We start from the raw sequence: 25,537 nt of genomic DNA, 5'->3' as shown, positions 1-25,537 counted from the left end.
GATGGTGAAAAGCTGAAATCTCTCTCTCCCTCCAAAGATCTGGAACAAGACAAGGATGCAGACTCTCACCACTTTGATTCAACATAGCATTGTAAGTCCTAGCCAGAGCATTTCGGCAAGAAAAAGAAATAAAAGGCATCCAAATTGGAAAAGTAGTAAAACTTGTCTCTATTGCATGTGACATAATATATATAGAAAACCCTATAGAGCCCACCAAAAAACTATTATAACTAATCAACCAATTCGATAAAGTTGCAGGTTAACAAAAATTGATATATAAAAATCAGTTGTGTTTCTGTATACTAGTAACAAGCTAGCAGAAAGAGAAGTTAAGAAAACAATCCCATTTGCAATTGCATCAAGAAGAATAAAATACCTAGGGACTTAACTCAGGAAGTAAGAGATCGGTGCACTGAAAACTACAAGACATTAAGATAACTGAAGAAGACACAAATAAATGAAAAGATATTCTGTGCTCATGGATAAGAATATTGTTAAAATGTCCATACTACCCAAGCAATCTACAGATTTAATGCAATCTCTATCAAAATCGCAATGGCATTTTTCACAGAAAAAAACAATCCTAAGATTTGTGTGAAACCACAAAAGATTCCAAATAACCAAAGCAATTTGGAGAAAGAAGAGCAAAAATCATCATCATATTGCACACCTGAAACTTTTGTCAGTTACATCTCAAAAATAAATCTTCTGAAATAAAGAGCAATCCAATAGAAAAGTGAGCCAAAAATATGGTCAGCTTACAGGAAAAAGAAAAGCAAATGGCTCAAACATACGAAGAAATGTTCTAGCTCCCTCATAATAAAATAAAACTACTTGATACACTATACCATTGCTCATGAGAGACTGGTAAAAACTCAGTTTGACAGCACATTCTCTTGGTTGAGCTCTGCGGAAAATTCAGGCACTCTAAATGACATTGCTAGTGGGAAAAAAAAATGGTAGAATTCCTGTGGAAGTACTAGCATTTCTAGCAAAATTGTATATACATTTTCTCTTGATGCAGCAGTCCTCCTGCTCGAATCTCCCCCCAAATGATAACACTCACTGTTCATTGCAGCACTATTTGTAAAAAGGTATTGGAAATAACCCAGATGTCCATCAATACATCCATACAGGGGAGTACTGTGGGGGAATAAAAAAGCAATGTATAGTTAAGTAAAAAACAAACCAACCAGGTACAGAATGGTGTGGAGCATGCTAACTTTCATGTAAGAGTGTATATGCACTGTGTGTGTACACATACATTTGCTTGTATTTTCAAAAGGAAAGGGTAAACAAACTAACATACATGGTTACCTATATGGGAAGGGAGAGAACATGGGTTGGACAGAGAGACTCTTAAATGTGACTTGTTTGTATAGTTTTTACTTTGAAACCATTTAAATGTTAAAATACATCATGAAAAACAAACCAGTCTCTAAAAATTGGGAGGATAAAAAGGGAAGCAAATGGACCACATTATATGTCCAGTAACATAATCAGAAATTTTGTTTTTTTCAAGTGATTGTCAAACACAGGATTTCAATTAGACAACCCTAGTGGGTCTATCTTGGTGACAGAAAGAGCCAGAAAGAAATCTTAAAAATCTTTCACAGTCTTACGTTAGTAATATATTGGCATTGTTAGTTTGAAACAGTTGTATGCATTGCAGATGAAAAGAAATAGGTTAATGCATAAATGTCATTAGGAACTAAGATTTTCAGTTTAAGAGAAAGAGCTACAAGTATAAAAAAAAGTAGTGAAGCAAAACCTCCAACCTTAACACATGCAAAAAAGTTTGTAAGAACATGGTATGAAAAACCTTAGCCAATGAATTTTTTTTTGGCATAGTAAATCCTTTTACTGTCAAGTCCTTAGTGGGGTGAGCTCTATAATCTCTTGGTATGTTTCCCTGACTTTTCAACACGTCGGAAAGTTTGCCTTGTCATCCCCAGAGCTTTTTGCTCCCATCTTCAGCCACGTTAACTGACACCGTAGCTGACAGCACCAGCAGGGCACTGTAGCTTCACTTCCGCTTTCCTCTACCTGCTCGTTTCCTTTCTTCCTTTGTGCTACATCTGAATTTTTGACAGTCCTTTGTTCAGTTTTTTGACACTGTTCGAGGTAATTTGTGCAATCTTAATGCATCTTAAATGGTAGAATTTAGGATGTTGTTGCAGAAACATTTGGGGAGCAGTGGTGCTAGACAAGACTACCACTTAAATTACAGTAAAGGCCTTGGCAATGGAGTTTTTATACCCATTTTAGTAATCCTAACTTCCCTTTCCTACATTGCAAATAATTTGCGTATGTGGTTTTGTTTTGTTTTGGTTTTAGATGGCTATTCATATGAAAAGGAAGCAATGGAAAATTGGATCAGCAAAAAGAAACGTACAAGTCCCATGACAAATCTTGTTCTTCCTTCAGTGGTACTTATACCAAATAGGACTCTGAAAATGGCCATTGATCGATGGCTGGAGACACATCAAAAATAAAACTGTTTATTTTATATTGCATTATTTATATTTTCTGTGATCTCATTTGACTGATTTAGAGGCAGATACTAATCAGACATTATTAAAAGCAAAACAGAAGGAGAAAGGTAAACTTCTTAAACTTAGTTACCTATAAAAACTATTTACTGGCTCTTTTCATTCTTTAAAACATAGGGACTAAGTAACACATATAACATCTTTTCTATTTTTACTATAAATGCCTTTTTATACTAGGGAAAAAAAGCTTAACCTGTAGAGAAGTTTTACAACTTTAAATTGCCATGCTCAAATTTATTCTTGTTATAGACCATATTCCATTATAACCAAAGATTGGAATAATCTAGAATATAACAGATAAATCCTAGTTAATAACTGTTCATTTGATAACTCCTTGGAATCCTTCTAAAGAGAATTTTTAGCAAAACAACTGTAGATTTGTTTATGACTAAATTGAGAAAATCACTTTGACATGTTTAATGAACAATTTTGTTAGATTCTAAGTTTTCAAGGTAGTAATGATTTTTCCCCCATTGTCCAAACCTAGGTACAAGTTAGATGGAATAAATGATCACAGATACATCAAGTTGACTTTGCTGAAATATATAAAGTGGCAAACTAGCCTCCTTTTACAATTTAGAGTTCTTAAAAGTTCTCACATAATAGTTTAAGCTAAGGTGACTATACATTTTTACACAATAGACTGATAGCTAATACAACATCCTGATAAACATTCAGAAGAAAACTTCAATTTCGGAAAGCTGAGGTTGTGTTGACTCTCCATTCGTCTCACAAGTTGTTTACCAGAATGGAAGCCATTAGTGGGAAAGCTTGTTAGAACTAAACTCTAAGGGCAGGCAGGGACCAAGACTCTGTGCTTACCCCCAAAATCCTCACTGTCGTCGTTCTGAAATTTGAAAACACAGAAATAAAAGGGAAAAATCAATGTAAGTACTTATTCCATCAGCCTTTTCTAGTGTTTTATAAACTTATAGCTAATATGCTGTATGTTCACAGAAGGGTGGAAAGCTACCACAGAAATCTCCAAAAACCTGTTCTTTGTAATTGCTGCTTTGTAAAATTTCTGTCATCCTAATGTATTACTGAATTTTATTTCCTTTGTGTCACAGCTGGGATTCACAATACGTGATTCTAGAATTCTTTTTTTTCATACTACACATGCCACTCACATTCTTACTCATGAGGACAAAAAGATGGGAACATGTTCTAGAAGGTGTTTTTCTGTTGTATTCTATAGAGGAAGTATGCTAACATAATTCTAACAAAAGACTGGGTAAAATTGATAGAGTCCACCATTGGACCAGATATCTTTTGTTTAGGTAAAATAATACTTACTTTCCAAAGAAGCCTGGCTGGTGTTCACATAAAAATTACTGAAAATCACTGAAGTCACTGATAGAAAACACAGTAAATGTTGGTTATTTGCTAAATGTGTTAAAGAAAGTGATTTTCTTTTTTACGTTTCACTAGGATAGTTTCTTGTTAAATGGCTGAAAACTAAGATGCCAATTTACGAAAGTGAAGTGCATCTGTTTTTATATACAAACAAACCAAAGCTAAGCTGCTACTCCTTCCCACAAACACAAGCAAACAAGAAACTAAGTAAACCAAATCCAAACTCACCCATAGGAAAGGACACCACACGGCCCCTCTGCACTCTTGGGGGCCACCATCCGTGCACGACTAGGCAGGAGCAGCCCTTACCTGCCTGCCCACTGCCCGGTCCTCCGCACTGACCAGTAGCATCCCAAGGAGACTGCACTTCCTGGGGTAATTGGACCAAATACCTTTACTAAGAATCTATCAAAATCATAATATAATGTATAATAAATTCTAGTCACACTGGCAGCATCACAGGAAGTCATCCAACAAGAATGATCTATTAATAGAGTTTCCCCTCCTACCCAGTTTTTTACCTTTAGTTTAAATATATGGCTTTCAAGAGAGACTGAAAATAATTTACTTGCTAGTAATAGCAGTAACTACACAATAACCTGAAGTTGCTTAGGCTTAAGATTCCACATCAGGATTTTATCACAATCCAACAGTTTAATGTTCACACTCATTCATACTACTTTGAAACTGAAATATGGTTATAAAGACAAACACTTTTAACTCAAAGATAACAGAAATGTGAAGAACAAACTTTCACACTGGCACAGTGTTCAGCGTATGTATCGCCAAAGTGAGAGTTAAATACTGAAGATGCCCTGTTGCCACTAAAACCACACGCCAGGATTTCCGAACAGAGAAGTATAGAATGCTCTTCATGCGTTCTTCTCATTTCAGGCAAAAAGACTAATTTTGACCCTGGAATGTTTGGGGATTTCTAGAAGCCATTACCTTTGTTCTGAAATTATTAAATAAAATTAAATATGTATTTGTAGTATTACTGAAAAACAGGCTTTCCACTTCTTTAGGATAACAAAGTCACTCAGGATTTAAGCAAGGCAGATGGCTGACATCAGGATCTTCTCTACTTATCCACTGTTTCATTTAATGCAAAACAAATTCTATTAATTGTCTTTATTCCATATGGAAAAGTACAGTAGTTGTGCAGAAACAAAACTACATAACAAAAGAGTAAGACTTCCACAAATATTAAAGAAAATAATAAATAAGCCATAGTAGTTATAGCAGAACTCATGAAACGCTTCTAAAAAAGACTGACAAAGCTGTACAAAGTATACACACTCAGGAACAAATGAAGAAAGACACCAGAAGAGTCCTATTGATACAAAACCATAATGATGCTCACAGGGACTTCAATACACAACTATTCATTTTTAAAACATTCTGTAAATATAGAACTTCCTTCTCTCCAATTCTAGAAAATAAATTTCACATCCCAACGTACAAAACAAATACACTCCCACCGCTCTCAAACTAGTATTTTAACATCCTCCACTAGCACACCATTTTCTTATAAAAATACCTTTAAATCAAGGTTCACTCCTGTACCTTATCTTTACAAATGAATAATACATCAGTTTGGACTTAAGTAGCACCTCAAAGGTGTTCATATAAATGAGATAAAGTGCTGTTACTGGTATACTGTTAACATGCCATATATATTATCGTTCAGTGCAATAACCAGCATGGACGAAGCTTAAAAAGAACATGCAAATATATGACTTTAAGATTAACTACTTGAAATAGTTATATTTACAAGTCTGAATACAACTTGGCTATATGATATATACAATATGTGGCTATAAAGTAATGACTGTATAATAAAACGAAAGCAATAACCAACCACACCTTAAGTATCCAAATTAAATATTGTCATTAGAGGACCTTGGAGGGTTTGTTCCAGGAGTGCTATCATTGATAAAAGCAGTTTGGGAACCAACTGAGAGCTAATTTACATGTCACCGAGAATGCTGTATTCTTAGTATTTTAGCCCAAATTCAACTTAACCACCAATCATGATTCCAAATGGTTTATACTGTTTCCAAATATTAAAAAACACCCTGAAGCGGGAATATAGTTCCAAAAAAAAGGAACCATAACACAGAAATAAGTGTTTAATCTTTTTAAGGGAATTGCTATAAAAGGAACAATACTTGGATGTTCTTGTATTTTGCTTAAAAAAACAAAAAAAAAGTGAGCCATATAACACATAGTCACATTCAGCTAGAAATTACTCAGGTTTTTCATTTATATATGCACATACACACTGACCCTTGAACAACAAAGGTTTGAATTGTGCAGGTCCACTTATACACGGATTTTTTTTCCCCCCAGTCAATACATACTACATGATCCACGGTTGAATACGAGGATGTGGAACCCTCCCTAGGGCTGACTAAAAGTTACACTGTACATTTTTGACTGTACAGGGGATCGGCGCCCCTAAGTCCCATGTTGTTCAAGGGTCAACAGTATGTGTACGTGCATATATATATAAATTAAGATTTGACTCATTGGAACTGTAGCTTGAAAATTCCATCTTTTCCAGAACACACCACCTGGATATTATGTCATGAGTTAAACTTATCACTAGACATTTACATTATCTAAGAAATAATATGATCTTACCACATAACAAAGGCTAGGAGAAAAGTGATAAAAACCAAACAATTTCAAAAGAGAGAAGCATGAGTTAATGTCTTCTTGGCTGTCTTAAATTTTTAACTTAATAGGCATAACTAGTTGTAGTTTTCAATTCTGGTTAGCATTCTTATTTCTGGTGACTTCTATCTATTTATCAAAGAAATTTAATCCCACATTTTCAATATATCAATGGCATCTGATCCACCCCCAAGGGAAAAATAAATATGTGACTAAAGAGTAATTTTTCTCACAAACAACCATTTAATGACTACCAGGAGACAGCACCCCGTTTTCCAAATACCACACATGGGTCTCCCTTACGGCTCACACGTTTGATTCTATGAATGATCGCTTTGGTTTTGCTGAAGGGAGGTGACTCCTGTGGGCTTCACTGCTGATGTGAGACTGCTGTTGAGAAAGACCTTCCGGATATGCATGAGAAACAGTCTTAGTTATCCGGCTGTCTTGGCAGTGGACTGGAATTTGGCACTTCTTTTCTTCTAGCTCCTTCCCCTGGGCCCCGTTGTGGACCCCTCCACCCAGAGTAGACACAGAACGGGTTTTGGCTTGGCTACTGTATCCTGCTTGTTTGAGAGAGGGCTTCTCAGAGCTTGAGGCCTGCAGGCCAGCCGTGGAAGGCGTGTTCGTCGGCAGCCCCTCTGGCACCGCGCAGTGCCAGGCGCAGCTGGGAGGGTGGCTCTGCTGCTGGAACCTCGCCGTCTTGTCCATGATGCCCATGAACGGAGTACTGCGCGGCCTGTGCTCAGCTGGGCCACTCGGAGCCTGGCTACCAACCCTGTCTTTCATTCGAGCATCTGGTCCTTGGACCTTGAAGCCCTCTGAAAAACTGCTGCTTGAAGCCAGACTACTAGTTGAACTTGACATCTTGATGCTGCTTGACGGAGAACCGGAAGAGCCTGAGCTGGTGAGGGAAGCTGGGTGTCGCACGTCGCTGCAGCTCACAGGCCCGCCTGGGTTTAGAGGGGCTACGTCCACAGCCACGGTGGCACGAGACAGAAGCCTCTCTGCAGTTTTTATCTTACTCGGTAAAGGATACGCAGCGTCACCCTCACTGGGCTGCAGCTGGACGCTGGGGCTGGGCCCCAGCCGATCTCCCGAGTGGCTAGAAGCTGCTCCCACAGGGAAGGTGCCTGTTCCCTCCAGATGCTGGTTTCTGCTTCCGGCGGCGGGGGTGGCAGAGAGTCTTCCAGGCATGGGACTCGGGGGAGGATTCTGTGAAGAGACCTGCGTTTTCGAGCTAGCATTTCTCACACCAGCTTGTCCAGAACCCAGGTGCTGGCTGGTTTTCACGATCTGCGCCTGCTTGGTGGGCTGCACCCTCAGCCCCGGCTGAGCGATCGGCTCCCTCGGGGGCTTGCTCATCCCTGGCCGATTCTGTGGCGAGAGCGGCCTCAGTTTGGACTGGAGCCCTTCTTGAAGGTTTCGGATGTATGGGGAGGGGGCAGAGGAGGGCGGCTGGGGCCTGGGAGCGAGGGGGACGGATTCTTCCTGTGGAGGAGTCTCCTCCTCTTCAGCCTCCTCGAGGTGAAAGCAGTCGTTCAGGCCGGGGGTCGGGGCGTCCTCCTCATGGTCCGAGTCGGCGGGGGGCGCTGGCGGCGGGCACTGCTGCTTCTGCTGCTGGCCCCTCTGGAGCTGCCTGCACTCCTCCTCTACGCGCGCCAGGAGCCTCCTGATCTCCTGGTTGGTGGGACAGAGCTTCACGGCTTCCCGCAAGTCAGCCAGAGCGGCCGTGAACTGCCTTTATATTAAAAGAGACGATATAATTACAGGCCACGTAAGAACAAGCTCTGAACGTAACTGTTCATAAAGCAGCTCTGCTAAAAGAAAAGAGAACGTAGCTGAGTGAGTTCTGCACACTCACGGCGTGGACGGACCCCACAGAACTAGCTTAGAGTTCCTCGGCTAAGTGGGATCGCTGAACTGTAACCCAGACCTGAGCAGCTCCGGGGCCTTGCTGTCTCTATGAAGACCACTGGGCTGGGTGAGCGCAGGCAGAAAGCAGTGGGGGTCAGAATCCTCAAGGTCACCTTCCCCATCCCTCTCACCACGTCCACCTACAACTCAATACCTATGGACTCCACCCCGCCTCCCCGCCGCCACCTCCCGGTGTCTCTAGTTGGCCGTCTCGCTGGTAACATGGACTAAGCTAGGAACTTTATGTTGCAGATGTCAACTGTGGGGATAGTTGCTGAGCTGTCTGGAGAAAATAAAAAGTTTAGCCATTGCTAATGATAGCCACTGCTGCACCTTCTGGAAGCTACCTGTTCGGTATTAAAAGGGAGGAGAGGCACTGAGTGATGCTTATGCATCAGAAGCCCCCAAAGTCAAAGCAGCAGCTTTGATGTCAGAGAAAGATAAGCAGGCTTCTCTAGTCACAGTCACATATCTAACCCCAGACAGTACCTGCTGCTCCTCTTTGCTCTCGCTCTGGCATAAAAGGCTTCATAGGACTTTGGTTTCAACTCGAGAGCCTTGGAAGCAAATTCTTCTGCCATGCCGAAGTCCTGGTATCAATATTTAAATACACAAGTCAGAAGCAGCACTGAAACATGACTACAGGCAACCTTTTAATAAGAGTTTTTGCTCTAGAGGTTAGAGAATTGGGACACAATTGGAGCGAGATGAAGAGGAAGGTAAGTTGGTTTTTTTGTTGTGAAGTTAGGAGACAATTACAGCTTATTAATGTTCTTACAAGAAGAATCTCACAGAGAAGCAAAAATCGGTGACTCAGGAGAGTCAGTGACTCGAGAGAGAGAATGGTGGTGGAAGCAGCGCAGCAGAGGCGAGGGCTGATGGGAGCCCGCCCCCGGGGCGGGGAGCCTCCGAGGGGCCCGGACACTGCAGCACCTGCAGCAGGAAGGTGGGCAGAGTATGTGGGCGCAGAAGCAGGCAGGTCACAGATTTGGTGGAGGGAGGATGAAGTTTAAAAAAAAAGAAAAAAACGAAGTGGTACTGAAACAAATCTAGTTACAAGTTAACTGTGAGTTAACTACAATTAATTACAAATTAACCAGTTCCTGGCTTACCCTCTGAGCAAACATAATAACACTAAGCTGATTGGAACACATTTGTGGTGAACTTTACGGGGATGCCCTTTCCTTCTGAATCTGGGGACAGCCGCTCCTGACAGTGCTGGCCAGTTTGCATGTGCCTGTCATCACTGAGGCAGAGAAACTACGTCCACGTGCACTCTCTCAGCACCTTGGGAGGTGGGCGGTGCTGTGATCTAACGATGGTCACCCCCAGACAAGCAGCTCCCCGTGCGCCAGGTTCACAGAAAAGTGCAAACCAACCAGACAGGAGGTCTCACGATTTGGTCTGTAGAAGGGCAGGCCTTCACCACTGTGAGAACAGCTAAAGGACTGGAATAAGGGGCCCGGCTTACATTTGTTTTTCTTCGGCAGCGAGACAAATTGAGATAAAGGGAAATCCTTAGCTCGTTGAACGGTCTCATGTCCTCTCCAAATCCTTCTCGAGGAAACTTCCTTAAGGCATACTGGTACCTCTGGGCTGCCTCTTTCATCTTCCCTTTCTAGGATTCAAAAATCAGAGAAATTGATCGTTTCCAGAGGCTCCAAGATGAATAAAGATCCTGATGAGGACAGGCCACGGCCAGAACCAGTCCACTGACTGGCCTGGACACGCAGCTTCACTGTCCGCCTAGGCGTCTGCAACCAGAGCTGGGTTTACAGGAAGGGATCTGTAAATTGCCCAACCCATAACCATCAATCTTAATTAAAACATCAGATTATCTTCTCTGTTATATATTTTTGACAACCATTTCATGAATGATCTCTCATCTAAAGATACTTTAACGCAGAGTGTAACAGAAATCAAATGGAAAAACCACGCCGTCCCTAAAGCAAGTAGAGTCTTGTGGATAAACCTAGAGCTGCTGTAGAATGATAGTTTTTCTTTTAAGAGGAACCAAAGCACGGGATTTAAAACTCAGCACAGCACTGCACGTCATTTTCAAGGCTAAAGAAATCCATTTGCTCTGTTGGTTCTGTTGCACAGCAGGTATGAAGTCTCGAAAATGGCTAATAATTGCCTACCAAAATTCATATTAAAACCACTTCAAAGCCACAACAATACACACTCTGAACTCAATTTCAAACTGATTCCAGGCCAGGAACCCTGCTGGGTCATGCTATATGCCTATTTATTTGTTGTTATTAAAAAAGAAAAGGAAAAACTAAAACATAGAAAGTACAGCAGCTTCATGCCAAAAAGGATTAAAATGGTCATGATGTAGTTTTTTGTTTTCATCATCTTTTAATTCTGTCTAATCACAGACCTGGAAAGAAAAATGATCTATGGAAATGGCCTGAGCATCTCTCTAAACTCGGGGTTGGCAAACTACGGTTTCTGGGCCAAACCCGGCCTACCACCTGTTTCTACAAACACAATTTGACTGGGACACGGCCTGGCTCATTTGTCTGTGTGTCATCTTGGCTGCGTCTGTGCCACAAGAGCAAAGCTAGAGGGCTGTGACAGGGACCACAGAGCAAAGCCCGACATGGTTACTACCTGGCTCTTTCCAGATGAAGTGTACTGCCCTCTGATCTAAACTGCATGTGTTAGTTTGGACATTTTTACTTCAAAGTCAAATTTACTAATCTTTAAATTGTCTTTCCATTTCTAAGGGAAAATGAGAAAAAGAAATTAATTCCACCTCCTGAGTATTATCTATTGACTATTTTAAGTAAAAATCTCTCCAGAAACAGTTTCAAATTCCAGAAGCTTACAGACATTAAAATTAAGATAATAAAGGCTTGGGAGATTTCATGAATCTTTTCTTCTGAAAATGTCTCCTGAGTGTTCCTTTCCCATGTCTCATGATCCCAAGCACCAAGGAATTTCCTGTAGGATGTGCCTGTTAAACAAGAAGCACCTCTGCCTTCGTATCAAGGCTTCAGGCTGTAAGTCACAGTTACAGCCCCAAGGATTCGTTCAGAAGTAATGGTTCTCAAAGAGGAGTGCCTTCCACCACATTGAAGATTCTGCTGTGAGGATATCAAAGCCTGGGCACAAGGCTAGGTTAGCACTTCCCAGAACTTCTATTAGCTAAGCTATATGCATTCTGTGCAGTAGCACAGCTACATCCATTATACCGCAAACTAAGAGGCTGCTCACAGGTTGTTACAGGATCACAAGAAAAGGGCGACGCCACTTACTTTGTACATCAAGTTTCCTTCCTCCATCAATTTCTGTAAAAGTATAATCAGAATATCAGGTTTGGAAGTAGCCATCGCCCAAGCAGCATTTCCTGCAAAACAAACATGTGTTCAGAGGCATTCCAGTGGGCTTGGAGCAAAGGAGCTCAATGCTTCTGTGGCCCCGTCACAGCTAAGCCCACAGATAGCAGAGAACCCAGCTGCAGAGGACACTGCGGCGTGTCCTGCAGGTGTACTGTCCCGCGTGACAATACAGCGAAGGGAAGGGAGGATTTAGCGGGGAGCTGCACCCCGCACACCCTGTCACTTGGGGGGACAACAGTACTGGGACATGCAAGCATCAGCGCAGCCACAAGCCACCCCTCCTTTCTATGGGGATTTGCTTCCCAATCATCTCTTTAGTTCCCTGCAGCGCTGTCAGGCCAGGCGCAGGTGGAGGCGAGGCTTCTCAGCGTCTCTCACGCTCGCTGCAGCGTCACCACCAAATCCACTCTGAGACGCCAGCTCTGGCCTTGCTGCCCTCCTCCCACCATCCCCGCCCTCGGCCTCCCTGCTCCCGCCTGCGTCTCCTTCTCTCCCGGCTGACGGCACAGCCACCACCTCTGTCTAAGCCTCTTCCGAACACGCACAGGGAGCAATGCTAAAGGGCACGGCCTCAGGAGTCGGACTCGGGTTCAAGGTGACCTGCTGCTCACTATGACCTCTGGGGAGCTATTCACCATCTTCAGGCCTGGGGTTCCTCCTCTGTAACATGATGCTTTCATCATTCCCTACTTACAGGGTAGGTGAGGATGAGATAAGTTAAAACACGCAACTGCTCAGAATAGCTCCTGATGCCAAGAGCTGCTTCATAAGGCCATTTCACCACCTCCATCGCAGTCCCCTCCCCCAGAACTGCTGGCAGCCGAAGGTCTGGCGTGAGACCAGAAAAGACGGTGCCGCACGGGGCACTCTTCCCCACTCTCTGAACCCTGGGCCGTGTTCCAACCTCCTCAGAGCTCCGGCCCCTGACATTATCCTCAAGTCACCCCGTCTCGTCTCCCGTAAGCCCCGAGAACTTCCCCTCCCAGAACCTGTGCTAGGGTGGCCGCTGCCCTCCCAGAGGACTAGCCGCCCCTCCCGAACAGCAGTCCTCGCACTCGGCGGCTCATTACAACCACCCTCCAGCTCCTGCCCACCCGCCCTCGGGCCCTCCCCACAGAGGCCCCCGGAACGGCTCCCGCTGTGGCTCCCAGCATCTCCAGCACCCCCAGGGCTGGGCTGTCCTTCAACACTGGCCTCTGCTTTCTGCCCACGTGGGCTGTAATAATATGAGTCTTTTACACACTCTGAATGACTGTGATTAACTGAGCCTTAGAGAGGGACAAAAAAAATCTCCACACGCCTGACATCTTTACCTCTTAACCCAGGAGCAGGTGGGTACGGTCCCGCGTGTACTCTAAAATCTGAAGCTACCCTCCCTCTTGCTGGTGAACTGCAGAGTTTACTGACCTAACTTGGCTCCTTTTCTCAGCAGCGTAATCACTACAGATGTGTTTCGACAACCAATGGCTCTGTCCAAGGGCCGCATGCCGCTGTGGTCCACGTGCTCGATCACGGCCCCCTTGTCGACCAGGTACACCACCTGCAAAAGGGAGACACAGACCCTGAGGGCGCGGGTAGCAGGAGCCCTCACCTTGCCCGACGCTGCAGCTGGTGTAGGAGCTGGAGGTCTTAGCTTCACTCTGGTCTCAGATGCTTCTGGCCTAACGGGATCCTAGAAGGGAAATGAAGTTGACATAGAACAGAACAGAGGAGCTGCAATCCGCAGCTCAAACCCACTCTGCTACAGTGATATTGATGTTGGTAATGAGACAGGCAGGTGGGTGTTCCCAGGGCAGGACGTGTGTCTGTGCACCCACAGACCACAGACAGTACACGCACGCTATCACCTGTCTGTCTCACCCCACTTCCCAGGCCACAGAGACGAGACACAGTCACCTTTTCATCTCCAATTACTTAGGAGGCAGGCTTCTGCCATAGCTCCAACGTGCTGGCAGGTTATGGCAATGGCACTTCAGAAACACTCAGATCCACACAGCCTGGGTACAGAAGCTGGAAAGATCAGGATCAACTGGACCCAAATATAACTCACTTTAAGGCTTAGGAAAGAGACCTGAATATGGGCACTGTAAAGATAGCAACTTTGAGACCATGGTACGAAGACTGCCTTGATGTGATAAAACAGCTGTCACTTGGACTAAACAGAGAACAATGGGGAAAACCATGCTGGCCACTAAAATTGCTCTATTCACTGGAAAAGTCTGTAGCCTGCTTAGATTTTCATGTGGATCTAGTAGATCCTATCAGTCCACCAGCTGTTCAAAATGACACTAGAGAGATTAATATCCAGAATATATAAAGAACTCCTACAACTCAACAACAAAACTCTCAAAAACCCCATTTAAAAATAGGCAAAGGGCCTCCCTGGTGGCGCAAGTGGTTGAGAGTCCGCCTGCCGATGCAGGGGATACGGGTTCGTGCCCCGGTCTGGGAGGATCCCATATGCCGCGGAGCGGCTGGGCCCGTGAGCCATGGCCGCTGAGCCTGCGCGTCCGGAGCCTGCGCGTCCGGAGCCTGTGCTCCGCAACGGGGGAGACCACAACAGTGAGAGGCCCGCATACCGCAAAAAAAAAAAAAAAAAAAAAAATAGGCAAAGGCTGTGATAAGCCATAATGGAAAAGAATATGAAAAAGAATATATATATATATGTGTGTGTGTGTGTGTAACTGAGTCGATTTGCTGTACAGCAGAAATTAACACATTGTAAATCAACTATATTTCAATAAAATTTAAAAAATAGGCAAAGGGGGCTTCCCTGGTGGCACAGTGGTTGAGACTCCGCCTGCCAATGCAGGGGACACGGGTTCGTGCCCTGGTCCGGGAGGATCCCACATGCCACGGAGCGGCTGGGCCCGTGAGCCAAGGCCACTGAGCCTGTGCATCTGGAGCCTGTGCTCCGCAACGGGAGAGGCCGCAACGGTGAGAGGCCCGCGCACCGCAAAAAAAAAAGAAAAGAAAAAAATAGGCAAAGGACCTGAATAGATATTTTTCCAAAGGTGATATACAAATAGCCAATAAGCATGTCAGAAGATGCTCATCATCACTAGGGTACTGCAAATCAAAACAACAAGCTATTAACTGTTAGGATGGCTGCTATCAAAAAAAAGAACGAACAGAAAATAAGTGCTGGAGAGGGTGTGAAGAAACAGGTAGCCATGTGCACTGTTGGTGAGAATGTAAAATGATGCACCCACTACGGACACAGCATGGAGCTTCCTCAAAAAATTAAAAATAGAATTACCCCTCGATTGAGCAATCTTACATCTGGGTATCTATCCAAAAGAATGGATAGATCTCGAAAAATCTGCAGGCTCTCTAAGAGATATGTGCACAGCCATGTTCGTAACAGCACTATTCATAATAGCCAAGAGGTGGAAGCAACCCAAGTGCCCAATGATGGATGGATTAACAAAATGTGGTAAATACATAAATGGAATATTATTCAGCCTTAAAAAAAGGACATCCTGACGTATGCTATAACATGAATGAACCTAGAAGACATTAAGCCAAGTGAAATAAGTCAGTCACAAAATGACAATATTGTATGATTCCACTTGTGTTGAGGGAGGGACCTAGAGCTGTCATTCAGAGACGCAAAGCAGAAAGGTGTTTGCCGGAACAGGGGGTAACGAGGCTTGCTGTTTAACGGGTGCAGTTTCAGTTTTACAAGACAAAAAAAGCCTGGACTTTGGCTGCACAATGATGTGAAATGTATGTAACGCTACTGAACTCTTCACCTAGGAATGGTTACAATGGTAAATTTTATGTTACGTGTTTTTACCAAAATTTTTTTAAATGACGCTTAGAATGCTAAGATCCTTCACTCTTCCCTAATGTTGATAAACTATAGGATCTGGTAATGTAACATAAGCTGAAAAAGAAAAGTGTGGAGATGTGAGGTTTAGTTAAATAGCTGTTTCTGAAAATCGACATTTAAGTACAGTTTATAATGTCCAGGAAATTGAAACTATTTAACTGTAACATCACTGCCTCGTAAAACCATCAGGCACAGATGTGCAGGGTGAGGATGGCTTCTGCTCCAAGGTCCACGGCCCCCAGCAATACAGTACCTGTCTGTCTAGCTAATCCTCACCTTAGACACACGTAGCGATTCATAAACGATAATTCTCGAGGAGAAATGAACGTTCCTCCAGCACCTGCTTGGTGCCTGGGATATGGACACTGACAAAGTGGTTTTTGCCCTGAAAGACATCTTGTGGTTTTTAGTTTATTAAGGTTTTATCCCTTCCTTCCTCAGTTAGACTTGGGCCTTTGGCAAAGAGATAAAGACAGTGCCCAAAGCATTTTCTATTATTTCTAGACAAAGCCACATCAATTTAAAAACAAACCGATTATTTGATTAGTAATTTCTCACATATATAAAAGTGATTTTTAAATGATCTATACAGGCATTCTATTTACATGGAGATTGTAAGAAAATGAAACGACATATGCACGTGTGTACACATATTCATGTATGTGCATGCAGGTTGTAATCATGGAATTTTAAGCCTTTAGAGTCTATTAAAATCTTTACCCCAGTTCTGGAATAGACTGCGTGCCACAGAATTAGAGGAAAACGAAAGCCACCCCACAGCACACACATATGCCCCGGCCACACGGGGCCAGCGTCATGCACACTTGGGGATGGCTCAGCTCCCGGGCTGCCATGCGGCCCAGTCTGCCTGGCACAGGTGGGGAGTGTGGCCGCCGCGGTACCTACGGTCTCCGCGTCGCCGTAGAAGGCGGCCAGGTCCAGGGGGCTGCGGCCGTTCTTGTCCGTCTGGTCGATCTTGGCTCCTTCCTCCACCAGGAACTGGACCACAGCCCTGTGCCCTTTGAGACAAGCCCAGCTTAATGCCGACAGACCCTCTTTGTCCAGAGAAGAAAGGGCGGCACCTGAAAGACAAGCCCACTCACAGAACGTGACCGTGGAAAGACAAGGCCAGAGGCAGACCCTTTTACACCCGCAGGGGCCTAGGCCTGAACAGCATCTGAAGCCAAGGGTGAAATGATCATCCCTGCTGCAGCTGAGTAAAGGGTACGTGGGATGTATCCCTATTCCCTCTACTTGTGTGCAAGTTAAAAAATTTCCATGACAAGAACACTTAACAAAAAGATTTTTTTCAAAAACAAAACAAAGACAACAACAAAAAAAAACAAAAAAAACTAAATCAGAAAGTACTAAACGAGTCTGCCAAAGCTCTTGTCCTTGTCCAACCAAGAGAGTCCCACGCAGGGGAGGGACAGCGCGCTACCTTTAGAAAGGAGAAACTCCACGGTGCTCAAGTGCCCTTCACAAGCAGCCACCATGAGGGGCGTCCGGCCCTGTTTGTCACTTAGGTTCACGTCACAGCCACGGTCCAACAGCAACCTGACGATCTGAAAGAAACACTCCGGATGACACGCTTCCTGCTGCTCCTTGAATCACGTGCTCTCTACTCGGGATGGTTTTTCCACCTTTCAGAGTAGTGAAAGGACTCTCCTCTTTTTAAAAACCCCTGTAAGTCATGTGATCCATGGGGCCTGTAAAATCTCTCTGTTGTATTCCTTTGAACAGACTCTTCTTCCAAATATATCTTCTCTTTAACCAGTCTAATTCATTACTATGTCTATAAAACATGCACACACAAGGCAGAAATTTGGAGGAGGGAGGATTCCAAGCACAGTCAAGTGATGACAGGGCAGCCGCTACGGGGCCCGTGGGGTAGCCGAGCAGAACTAAAGGGAAGGTACAGCAGCCACGGCCCCGTGGCGGAGCTGATACCACGTTCCTGCAGCAGGAGGACACGGCACGGGCAGTGGGTGCGAGAACACTCCCCCACCCTCTCCCCTCGGCAGTCTGCTTCCTGAGGCTTAGGACTGGGGGACCTTCATCATAGCAGGTGATTTTTAGCAAAGCTTCCTGGAGGAGAGTTTCAGCCTCCAAGTTATGCCTTTAAACAGTACATGGTGAGAAGGTGAAAAAAACCCAGAGGCATCTCCTACAATGACCATCCTGGAGGGAACTGCTCTGTCCAGGGGGCTGTGGTCCAGCCTCTCTCCCTCTGTCACCACGCTTGTTTTCTTGACACCACAGCAGAAGGTGGCATATTCCCACTGCTCTCTTGTTCCTGACACACTGACAAATGTCTCCAGACTTCCCCATGACTTCGGGAACACGGAGAACAGGAGAGAGGACTTGTGAGATGGGCAGGGAGTGGCCGGTACAAACCAAGCTCTTAGAAACGGGAAGGAGAAAAGCCAGAATCTCGGTGGGGCGCCCTCACAGCTCCTACCAGCAGAGCTAGCAGGAATCGGAAGGGTTGCGACTCCACACTGTAAACTTGGGTCTAGAAAATTCCTCCTATAATGGACATGATGGTGAAATCCATCTGTCTGTTTGCAGCTGTGTGTAACCTGGTGCCAGCCATGGGGTAGATACGTGGTCACTGTTTACAAAATGAAGGAATACATGACTGAACCGCTGCTATCAAGGACCCCTTGCTCCCTTAATTAGACTAAAAGCAACGGTGCGTCGCTCCTTGTAAAAGAAACCAGCCTGAATCACAGTGCAGGACCAGAGGGAAAAGGCTTCCCCTCCCAAGGAGCACAACAAGGCCACTCTTCCCCCAAGCCTGCTGGACAAGTAGGTTGCACAACCACAGCAGCCGCTGTGTTACAGCAAGTCTTCTGCTGTCGGGACGGGGTGCACCCACTCCATTTCCCCTCCCCAGTTACGGGGAAGCAGCTGTGGGTCTCTGACCTGGTTACTGGCCTTGCTCCCAGTTACCAGCCAATGTGGCTGACCGTGCTAGCCTGTCAGATGTCTGCCTTGATACAGCAATGCTCACAGCACAAGCAGAAGCCAAGAACGTGAAAAAGACAGGGCCCAGCAGGGGAGACGGGCAGTAGCGAACTCTATCCCATTCACTGTTTCTGAAGCACTCGGGGTCCCCTGGGTACCTGCCAATGCCCCTGGCGTGCTGCACAGAACAACGGAGGGACCCCTCTCCTGTTAGTTCGAGACGCAGCAGCTCCACGCTCCAGCAGCAGCTCGCAGACCTCCAGCTTGCCTCGTCCTGCAGCGGCCGTCAGGGCTAGAGGGAAGTCACAGGGGAGGAGGAGTCTGTTAGCATGATGGCCACATGGTGGTGGCTAAAGGTGGCCACAGACTCTCTCACACTCCTCCCACTGAGAGGAGGGGGACCACGTATCCTGCCCTCCTTGAACCTGGGTAGGCTCTGTGACACCTTTTTCTTTCTCTCTTTAAAAAAAAAATTTTTTTGGCTGCATCAGGTCTTAGTTGCGGCACGCAGGACCTTTCGTTGTGGCACGCAGGCTCTTCGCTGTGGCATGCCGGCTTCTCTCTAGTTGTGGCACGTGGGTTTTCTCTCTCTAGCTGTGGCATGCGGGCTCCAGAGCACGTGGACTCTGTAGCTGTGGCCCGCGGGCTCCGGAGTGTGTGGGCTCTGTAGTTTGCAGCACACAGGCTCTCTAGTTGAGGCGTGTGGGCACAGTAGTTGTGGCGCACGGGCTTAGTTGCTCTGCAGCATGTGGGTTCTTACCTCCCCGACCAGGGATTGAACCTGCGTCCCCTGCGTTGGAAGGTGGATTATTTACCACTGGACTACCAGGGAAGTCCCTCTGTGACACCTTTGACCAACAGAACAGAGCAGAAATGATGCTGTGCCAGTGCGTGGGCCCAGGCCCTGAGGTGGGCAACTTCTATTTCCTTGAGCACTCCTTGGAACCAGCTGGCACGCTGTGAGGAAGCCCAAACAGCCCTGAGGTGAGACCCACTGGGAGAAGCTGTGCGTGGCCAACATCCTAGCAGACAGCCAGCAACGCTGTCAACTACATGTGTGTGTGCCATCCTGGAAAGGGATCCCCAGACACCGTCAAGCCACACCAGCTAGAGCTGTGAGAGCAGAGATGAGCCATCCCTACAAGCCTGGCCCAAATGCAGATTCAGGAGCCACTCAGCGCTTGTTTTATTGTTCTCTTTTTTCACAGTAAGAGACACGAGAATATAGGGCCCCACAAACACAGAGATCAGTGTTACTGTCCAGACCAACTTCTTACCCTAAAGTCATACATTTCAATCAACAAGAGCTGACGCTTACTGAGGCAGTGAGAGCCTATCACATCGTTCCTGCCTTCAGGGAGCTTAGAATTTCTGTAACAAGTCCAGATCCTGGGTTAAGAATGTCAACGAAGGAACAAAAGGACAATTAGACTGTGGAGGGCCTTGAGCGCCCAGGCGAACAGCCCAGTGTGACCCTGAGGCAGGGTGCTGTAGCTGGCAGCAGAGGTGCTGCCGGGAGGTCAGCCGAGGACAAGACAAGAACGGTGTGGAGGGAAGAACGCAGAGGCCGAGAGTCCTCAGGACCCCCGCACAGCAGCGACTGCGCCGCCCCACCCCCAAGGCGTGATTCCTGATGGGGGCTGGGGAGGCAGGAAGAGGGGCTCTGCCATGGCACGAGCCACTGTCTAGAGGGAAGGACAGTGGCAGGTTGCGGGGACAGCCCCAGGCCAAGACAAAGCCCTTCAGCAGAGAAGAGGACAGGAAGGGGCGAGGGTGGGAGACGGGGACACCGCAGTTGGGAGTGTCTACAACGCAGAGGGGGAAGGAGAGGGTGGAGCCTGACGCTGCGGCTCGGCTCCAGTCCTAGGGCGACTCGGTGTCTACATACAGCTTCACACCTCAAACTTCTGGCTTCCTGAATAAAGTAAGCGTCCCTCCAAATCAGTCAGACCTCTCCGTATGAAAACCAGGAAGACACAGGAATAGATCCTTCACAAAAGGTGAAGTCCAAAGGCCAACGAACTTATGAAAAGCGCCCAACCTCACTAGCAGTCCAGGTAATTGAGAAATGGGACCCACTGCTGGTTGAGGACGTACACATCCTTCCACGCAGCAGCCCAGGTATAGATGGGTGCCCGGACGTGCCCCTGGAGCACACGGGGAGGCGTGCTTGTGACAGCCTGAGCTGCAGCAGCCCAGCTGGCTGTGGACAGCCGACCACAGGTCATGGTGCAAACACTGCAGGGCCACCAAATGAACACCACACGGCTAAATGCAGCGCAACGGGTCCGCCTCCCAAATTTATCAGAGATTCCAAGAAGCAAAACACAGAAGAGCACACAGGGCGAAAGCTCAGAACTGAGAGCACTGCTGGGCGGTCTCAGGACAGGCCCACAGTGGCCCCCTTTCCGAGAGGGCAGGGCCGGCGTCGCTGGGAACCCTGGGTCTCCCGGCGTCGCTGAGACGGGGAGCCGGGGGCTCAGCAATGCAGCTTCCCTGTGTCCTCTGAAGACCCCCTCTCAGGACAGACACCACGCCTACTCCAGCTCTGTCGGCCCGGCCACGGTTTACCTCCCAGGACCGCACACACCGAAAGGATGTAAACATGACACCTGGACCTCGGCTCCCTCTCAGGGACAAAGAAGTCGCCATCCGCTTTACTGATTTTCTCAAGACAGGGCAACCAGTAAAAACCACAGAAGGAGTGGAAGCTACCGTGGGTCTCGACCTCAGGTGCCATTCCTATCCGTGTTACACAGACAGGCTCGTTGTCACCCATCGCACATCTAAACTTGTAAAGAAGTTACAAATAAATACCGTAAACAGAGTAGTACTGATATCGGTTGATATACTGATGCATTGGGCTGGAGGTCGGAGTTCCCACACCCGCAGTGTCTGAACATCAGTGGCCAGGTGATCCTGTCTGTCCTGTGAGCTTCTACACTGGCGGGTCCTGGTCCTGCTGCGGGGCATGCCCATCACGGTCTGTTCCTGCCACGGCGTGAATGTGGACGATTCTGACGTAACGTGGGCCTTGGGGCACTTTTCTATACACTGTCTGGATGGGTCTAACACCACGTCCCTGCAAGCAGGGGGCTTTGTGAGATGGAAGATCTGGACGCTGAGCCACTCCCTGGACCTGCGGCTCCCTGGCATCCTTCCTGCAATTAGGGAGCCCCTCCTCTGCCGGAGCGGCCTGTGGCATGGAGCGGGCACTGGCGCTGCAGGCGGGGACGTGGCCAGGCGCAGGCAGGACACCGTGGATGTAATAGGCTCAAGGCTCTTCCATCTGACAAGGCCCGATGTAATAGGCTCAAGGCTCTTCCATCTGACAAGGCCCGAAGCAGCTGATCACCGTGACATTCCAGTCTCTTTTATTTGGTAAACAGGTTTCATCCGCGTTATAAATGGGGCCTTTAAGTCAGGATTTCTGTTGCAGCTGCCACTGAATTTTTTTTGCAACAGCACATCAAAAATGACAGCCCGGAGCTAAAAATAGGGCCCTGTGTTTGAAGGAGGTGCCAGAGGAGCCAGAAGTTACAACAGCTGACAGTCGGAGGGGAGCGCCACCCAGGCCTGGAGGCAGGGCTGGATTCCCTTCTCCCTTCCAGCCTGACTGGCTGCACTTTTGGTGATTAGCTTTCTTTTGAGATGGTAAAGCACCTATCAGCACAGGCTGGGAGTCTCACACAGCTGGCCTAAAATGGATCACACCTTCCTAAGGAGGCTCTCGCTTTCACTCGATGCCCCAAACAACAGGACGTGTGTTTTCCTTTTCTACTCAGAGGGAATCCTTTCGGTGCCATCACTCAGGACCCCTGAGGCTAAGGGTGTATGTCCAGTTCTAGCAGCCACGAGGATTTAAGGATACCATATTCGGAAACAAGCCAGGCTGAAGAATAGTCAACCAGATGCTTAAACAAACAAAACCAGGGCAGAACTCTGCTCAGGAATTCCAGCTATTCTGCTGAGAAGGCTGTCCTCCGAGCAGACCACCAGCCCCTAACAAGGGTCAGCGCACTCTGCCTGGCCGGAGGAGAAGGGGGAGGGGCCGGACAGGAGACAGCGCCTGGCAGTAAGGCAAAGCCTTGGCTTCTGGCCAACGAATGCAGCGAGGAAGGAGAGAAAAGACCTGGTATGAAACGGGGGCTCTCAAAATCAACCTGAGCTCACGGCGCGTCTTAGGACTCAAACTAAACTGAGTTTCTTCTACTGCAAAATCCTCAACAAGATGGCATTTTTGTAATTAAATTCCCACGAAGGCATGTGTCATTTTCTGATTAATTTTACCTTGGCAATACTGTCCTCTGTCTTCAGAGCATAAGTACGTTTGTCGTGGCAGATGTTCATTTTAAGAAAACCCAATTGACCCTCAACAATAAGAAATCCTCACTGAAAACATCAGTGAGAGATGGTTCCTGGTAAAATGGATCATTTGCAGGAATCTTTTAAGAACTAAAGTTCTCTGGGCAAAGATGTGATTTACAGAAGCTCAACGGCAACTTGCCTGGAACACAGTCATTCCATAAGCAGGGCTGTTTGTGAAATTTTATGGCAGGTCTGTCCCTCAGACACACAGGGATGTGTTCCTGGGCCAGGCCAGCAGACCTGGGGTCTTCAACAATGGATTGCCACCCCCTCTGCCCACATGCTTCTCTCCCAACTTACAGAAAAGGGTGACAGGTCAGAGCACACGCAGGCGGTCCCTGCTTCTGGACAGTGTGACCTTTTCATACACCACACGGTGACGAGCCAGCCCACGCCCCTAGGCCCCACCTGAGCACGCGAGCCAGAACGTGCACGCCCGCAGAAGTGCGCTTCCTGCCGGCTGAGATGGCGGCCCGGGTCGTGGGCAGCGTGGCTCAGCTTTGCTTCCATATGTTTGTTCACTGGTGTGATTTATTTCCTGACACACTGGCTTTACCCATCTTTTATAAAAATGGGTGGAAAATGAATAGTGATAAGCAGCGGGGGTCTCATAAATGTCATCTAGTTGCGACCAAGATGGAAACCATTAGGTGCGACAAAGGCAGTGAAGACAGAACCCGGGCCGGAGGAGAACAAAGGTAAAAGTGCACGTGGAATGCTGGGGAATTCTCAGCCATTTTATCTAAATGCTGAAATGTAATTTGGGTTTCTATAATTTTTTAAACCTCTTTGGGAATGGCAGCCCCTCGCCCTGCACTTAACAAATGACCTCTCGAGGAGTTGTCACCCCAGAGGCTAGTCGGCCTGTGTTTTGCTTTGCTGCCCTTTGGGTCTGGACAGGGCTGCCACTCAGAGAGGCTGGTCCCAAAGGCCTCTGAATGAAAGCAGCGCCCTGTCCTCGCCCCGGGAAGTCAGGCAATACCCCCTCCCCCTCCCACTTCTACGGACAGGGCTGAGATTTATAAAAGTCCAGTATCATAGCCTTGCTTTGTTAGGTATTTCCTTCCTGGCTGAAGGAGGGGAGGGCTTCCGTTAGAAGAACAAACTCCCCAACAGCTATAAATTCTTCATCTCTGCAAAGATCTGAATCCTCAACAATGCAAAGGATAAAATAAAACACAACAAAGACTGCCCTCACTGAAACATGCCATTGCACCGGCAGACGAACCCCCGGGAGCCTCAGCACCCCCAGCCTTGACAGACGCCCGCGCTGGGAGGGTGGCCTTACGAACGGGAAGCCGGCTCTGCCCAGAAGCCCTCGGCAGCTCACCAGTGGCCGTTTGGAACACCTTCCTTATTGTTCTCACCCTGCCTCGTCATTCTGCACTTGGCATTAAGTCTCCCAGGAGGGCCTGCAGCTGCAGGCCGGGCTGGGGTCAAGGAGAGGGAATCTCTGTTGACAAGGCAACAGGCGGCAACCAAACCACACATAAAGATGCCCCCACCAAATCAGCCCATTTCCCAATGAACTACTTACAAAGCAAGGCAGAAACCAAATCTGAGGAACCAAGACACCCCTGGCATGTGACCAGTTCTAGAGTAAAAACATGCTGTCAGTCTCTGTACACAGGTTAAATAGGAACCTCAAATTACCAAGGAATTTTTTTTATAGAAATGAAATGTGTAATTGCCACTAAATGGGACTTCCCATGTGACCAAAATTCTTTTCCATCCTTCAAATCCATAAAGGAACTGCAAAGTAACTAAGATTCTGTCACTTAAGCATTCATTTCAATGCTCTATCAAGACCAAAGGTATAGGGCTTCCCTGGTGGTGCAGTGGTTGAGAGTCCACCTGCCGATGCAGGGGACACGGGTTCGTGCCCCGGTCCGGGAAGAACCCACATGCCGCAGAGCGGCTGGGCCCGTGAGCCATGGCCGCTGAGCCTGCGTGTCCGGAGCCTGTGCTCCGCAACGGGAGAGGCCACAGCAGTGAGAGGCCCGCGTACCGCAAAAAAAAAAAAGCCCAAAGGTATAGCATAAATATATTACAATAATTAATATTAACAATCACCTCATCACAACCTTCGCAGCACATCGTATCTGTTGAACACTTACAGCTGCCAAGCTCTGGGCAAAAGACTATGGGTGAATTCTTACTTAAGCTTGACAAGAATCCTTCGAATTAGAAGATTATTTTTTTTTTAACTTCACTGTTTTAATATCATGAAATACAAGTACAAAACATTGTACAAGTATACTCTTTACTACATGGAGATGGAATAATACATTTGTGTTTTTACCAGAATCTGTATCACCCAGTACCAGCCACTGTATCCATGGCTTTCCTTAGGGATCTTCTAACACTCCTACGAAGTTTTATCCTGAATAAAAAAGCTCACGACTCCTGTAAACCATCACAGATTTATGTTTATCTTAATATTCCTGTTCAGCTGCTTTGGGGAACTGTTAAGAAGTACAAAGTCGCCTCAGGCAAGGGTTTTCAGTGCGTAA

General features: G+C 46.7%; 2 protein-coding genes across 12 annotated transcripts in view; one reads left to right on the top strand and one right to left on the bottom strand.

Annotated features, from left to right (window-relative positions):
- Positions 1-2,516, top strand: part of WDSUB1 (WD repeat, sterile alpha motif and U-box domain containing 1) — a 76,915-nt gene extending 74,399 nt beyond the window's left edge. For all 7 annotated transcript variants that reach the window (XM_060106179.1, XM_060106181.1, XM_060106177.1 and 4 more), the window contains one exon: positions 2,338-2,516. In XM_060106179.1, the coding sequence (XP_059962162.1) occupies positions 2,338-2,495 (158 nt within the window). In that variant the 3' untranslated portion in view covers positions 2,496-2,516. The remainder of the gene's footprint in view (positions 1-2,337) is intronic.
- Positions 2,517-4,841: 2,325 nt separating this feature from the next.
- TANC1 (tetratricopeptide repeat, ankyrin repeat and coiled-coil containing 1) overlaps positions 4,842-25,537 on the bottom strand; it is a 238,992-nt gene continuing 218,296 nt past the window's right edge. For all 5 annotated transcript variants that reach the window (XM_060106241.1, XM_060106238.1, XM_060106236.1 and 2 more), the window contains 8 exons: positions 18,815-18,948; positions 17,128-17,251; positions 16,593-16,768; positions 13,259-13,391; positions 11,768-11,859; positions 9,976-10,122; positions 8,994-9,094; positions 4,842-8,328 (listed from right to left, as the gene is read on the bottom strand). In XM_060106241.1, the coding sequence (XP_059962224.1) occupies positions 6,894-8,328; positions 8,994-9,094; positions 9,976-10,122; positions 11,768-11,859; positions 13,259-13,391; positions 16,593-16,768; positions 17,128-17,251; positions 18,815-18,948 (2,342 nt within the window). In that variant the 3' untranslated portion in view covers positions 4,842-6,893. The remainder of the gene's footprint in view (positions 8,329-8,993; positions 9,095-9,975; positions 10,123-11,767; positions 11,860-13,258; positions 13,392-16,592; positions 16,769-17,127; positions 17,252-18,814; positions 18,949-25,537) is intronic.

This window comes from Mesoplodon densirostris, chromosome 8, assembly GCF_025265405.1.
Source record: "Mesoplodon densirostris isolate mMesDen1 chromosome 8, mMesDen1 primary haplotype, whole genome shotgun sequence".
Lineage (NCBI taxonomy): Eukaryota > Metazoa > Chordata > Mammalia > Artiodactyla > Ziphiidae > Mesoplodon > Mesoplodon densirostris.
Note: the sequence above shows the minus strand (reverse complement) of the source record. Positions and strands in the feature narration are given on the sequence as shown.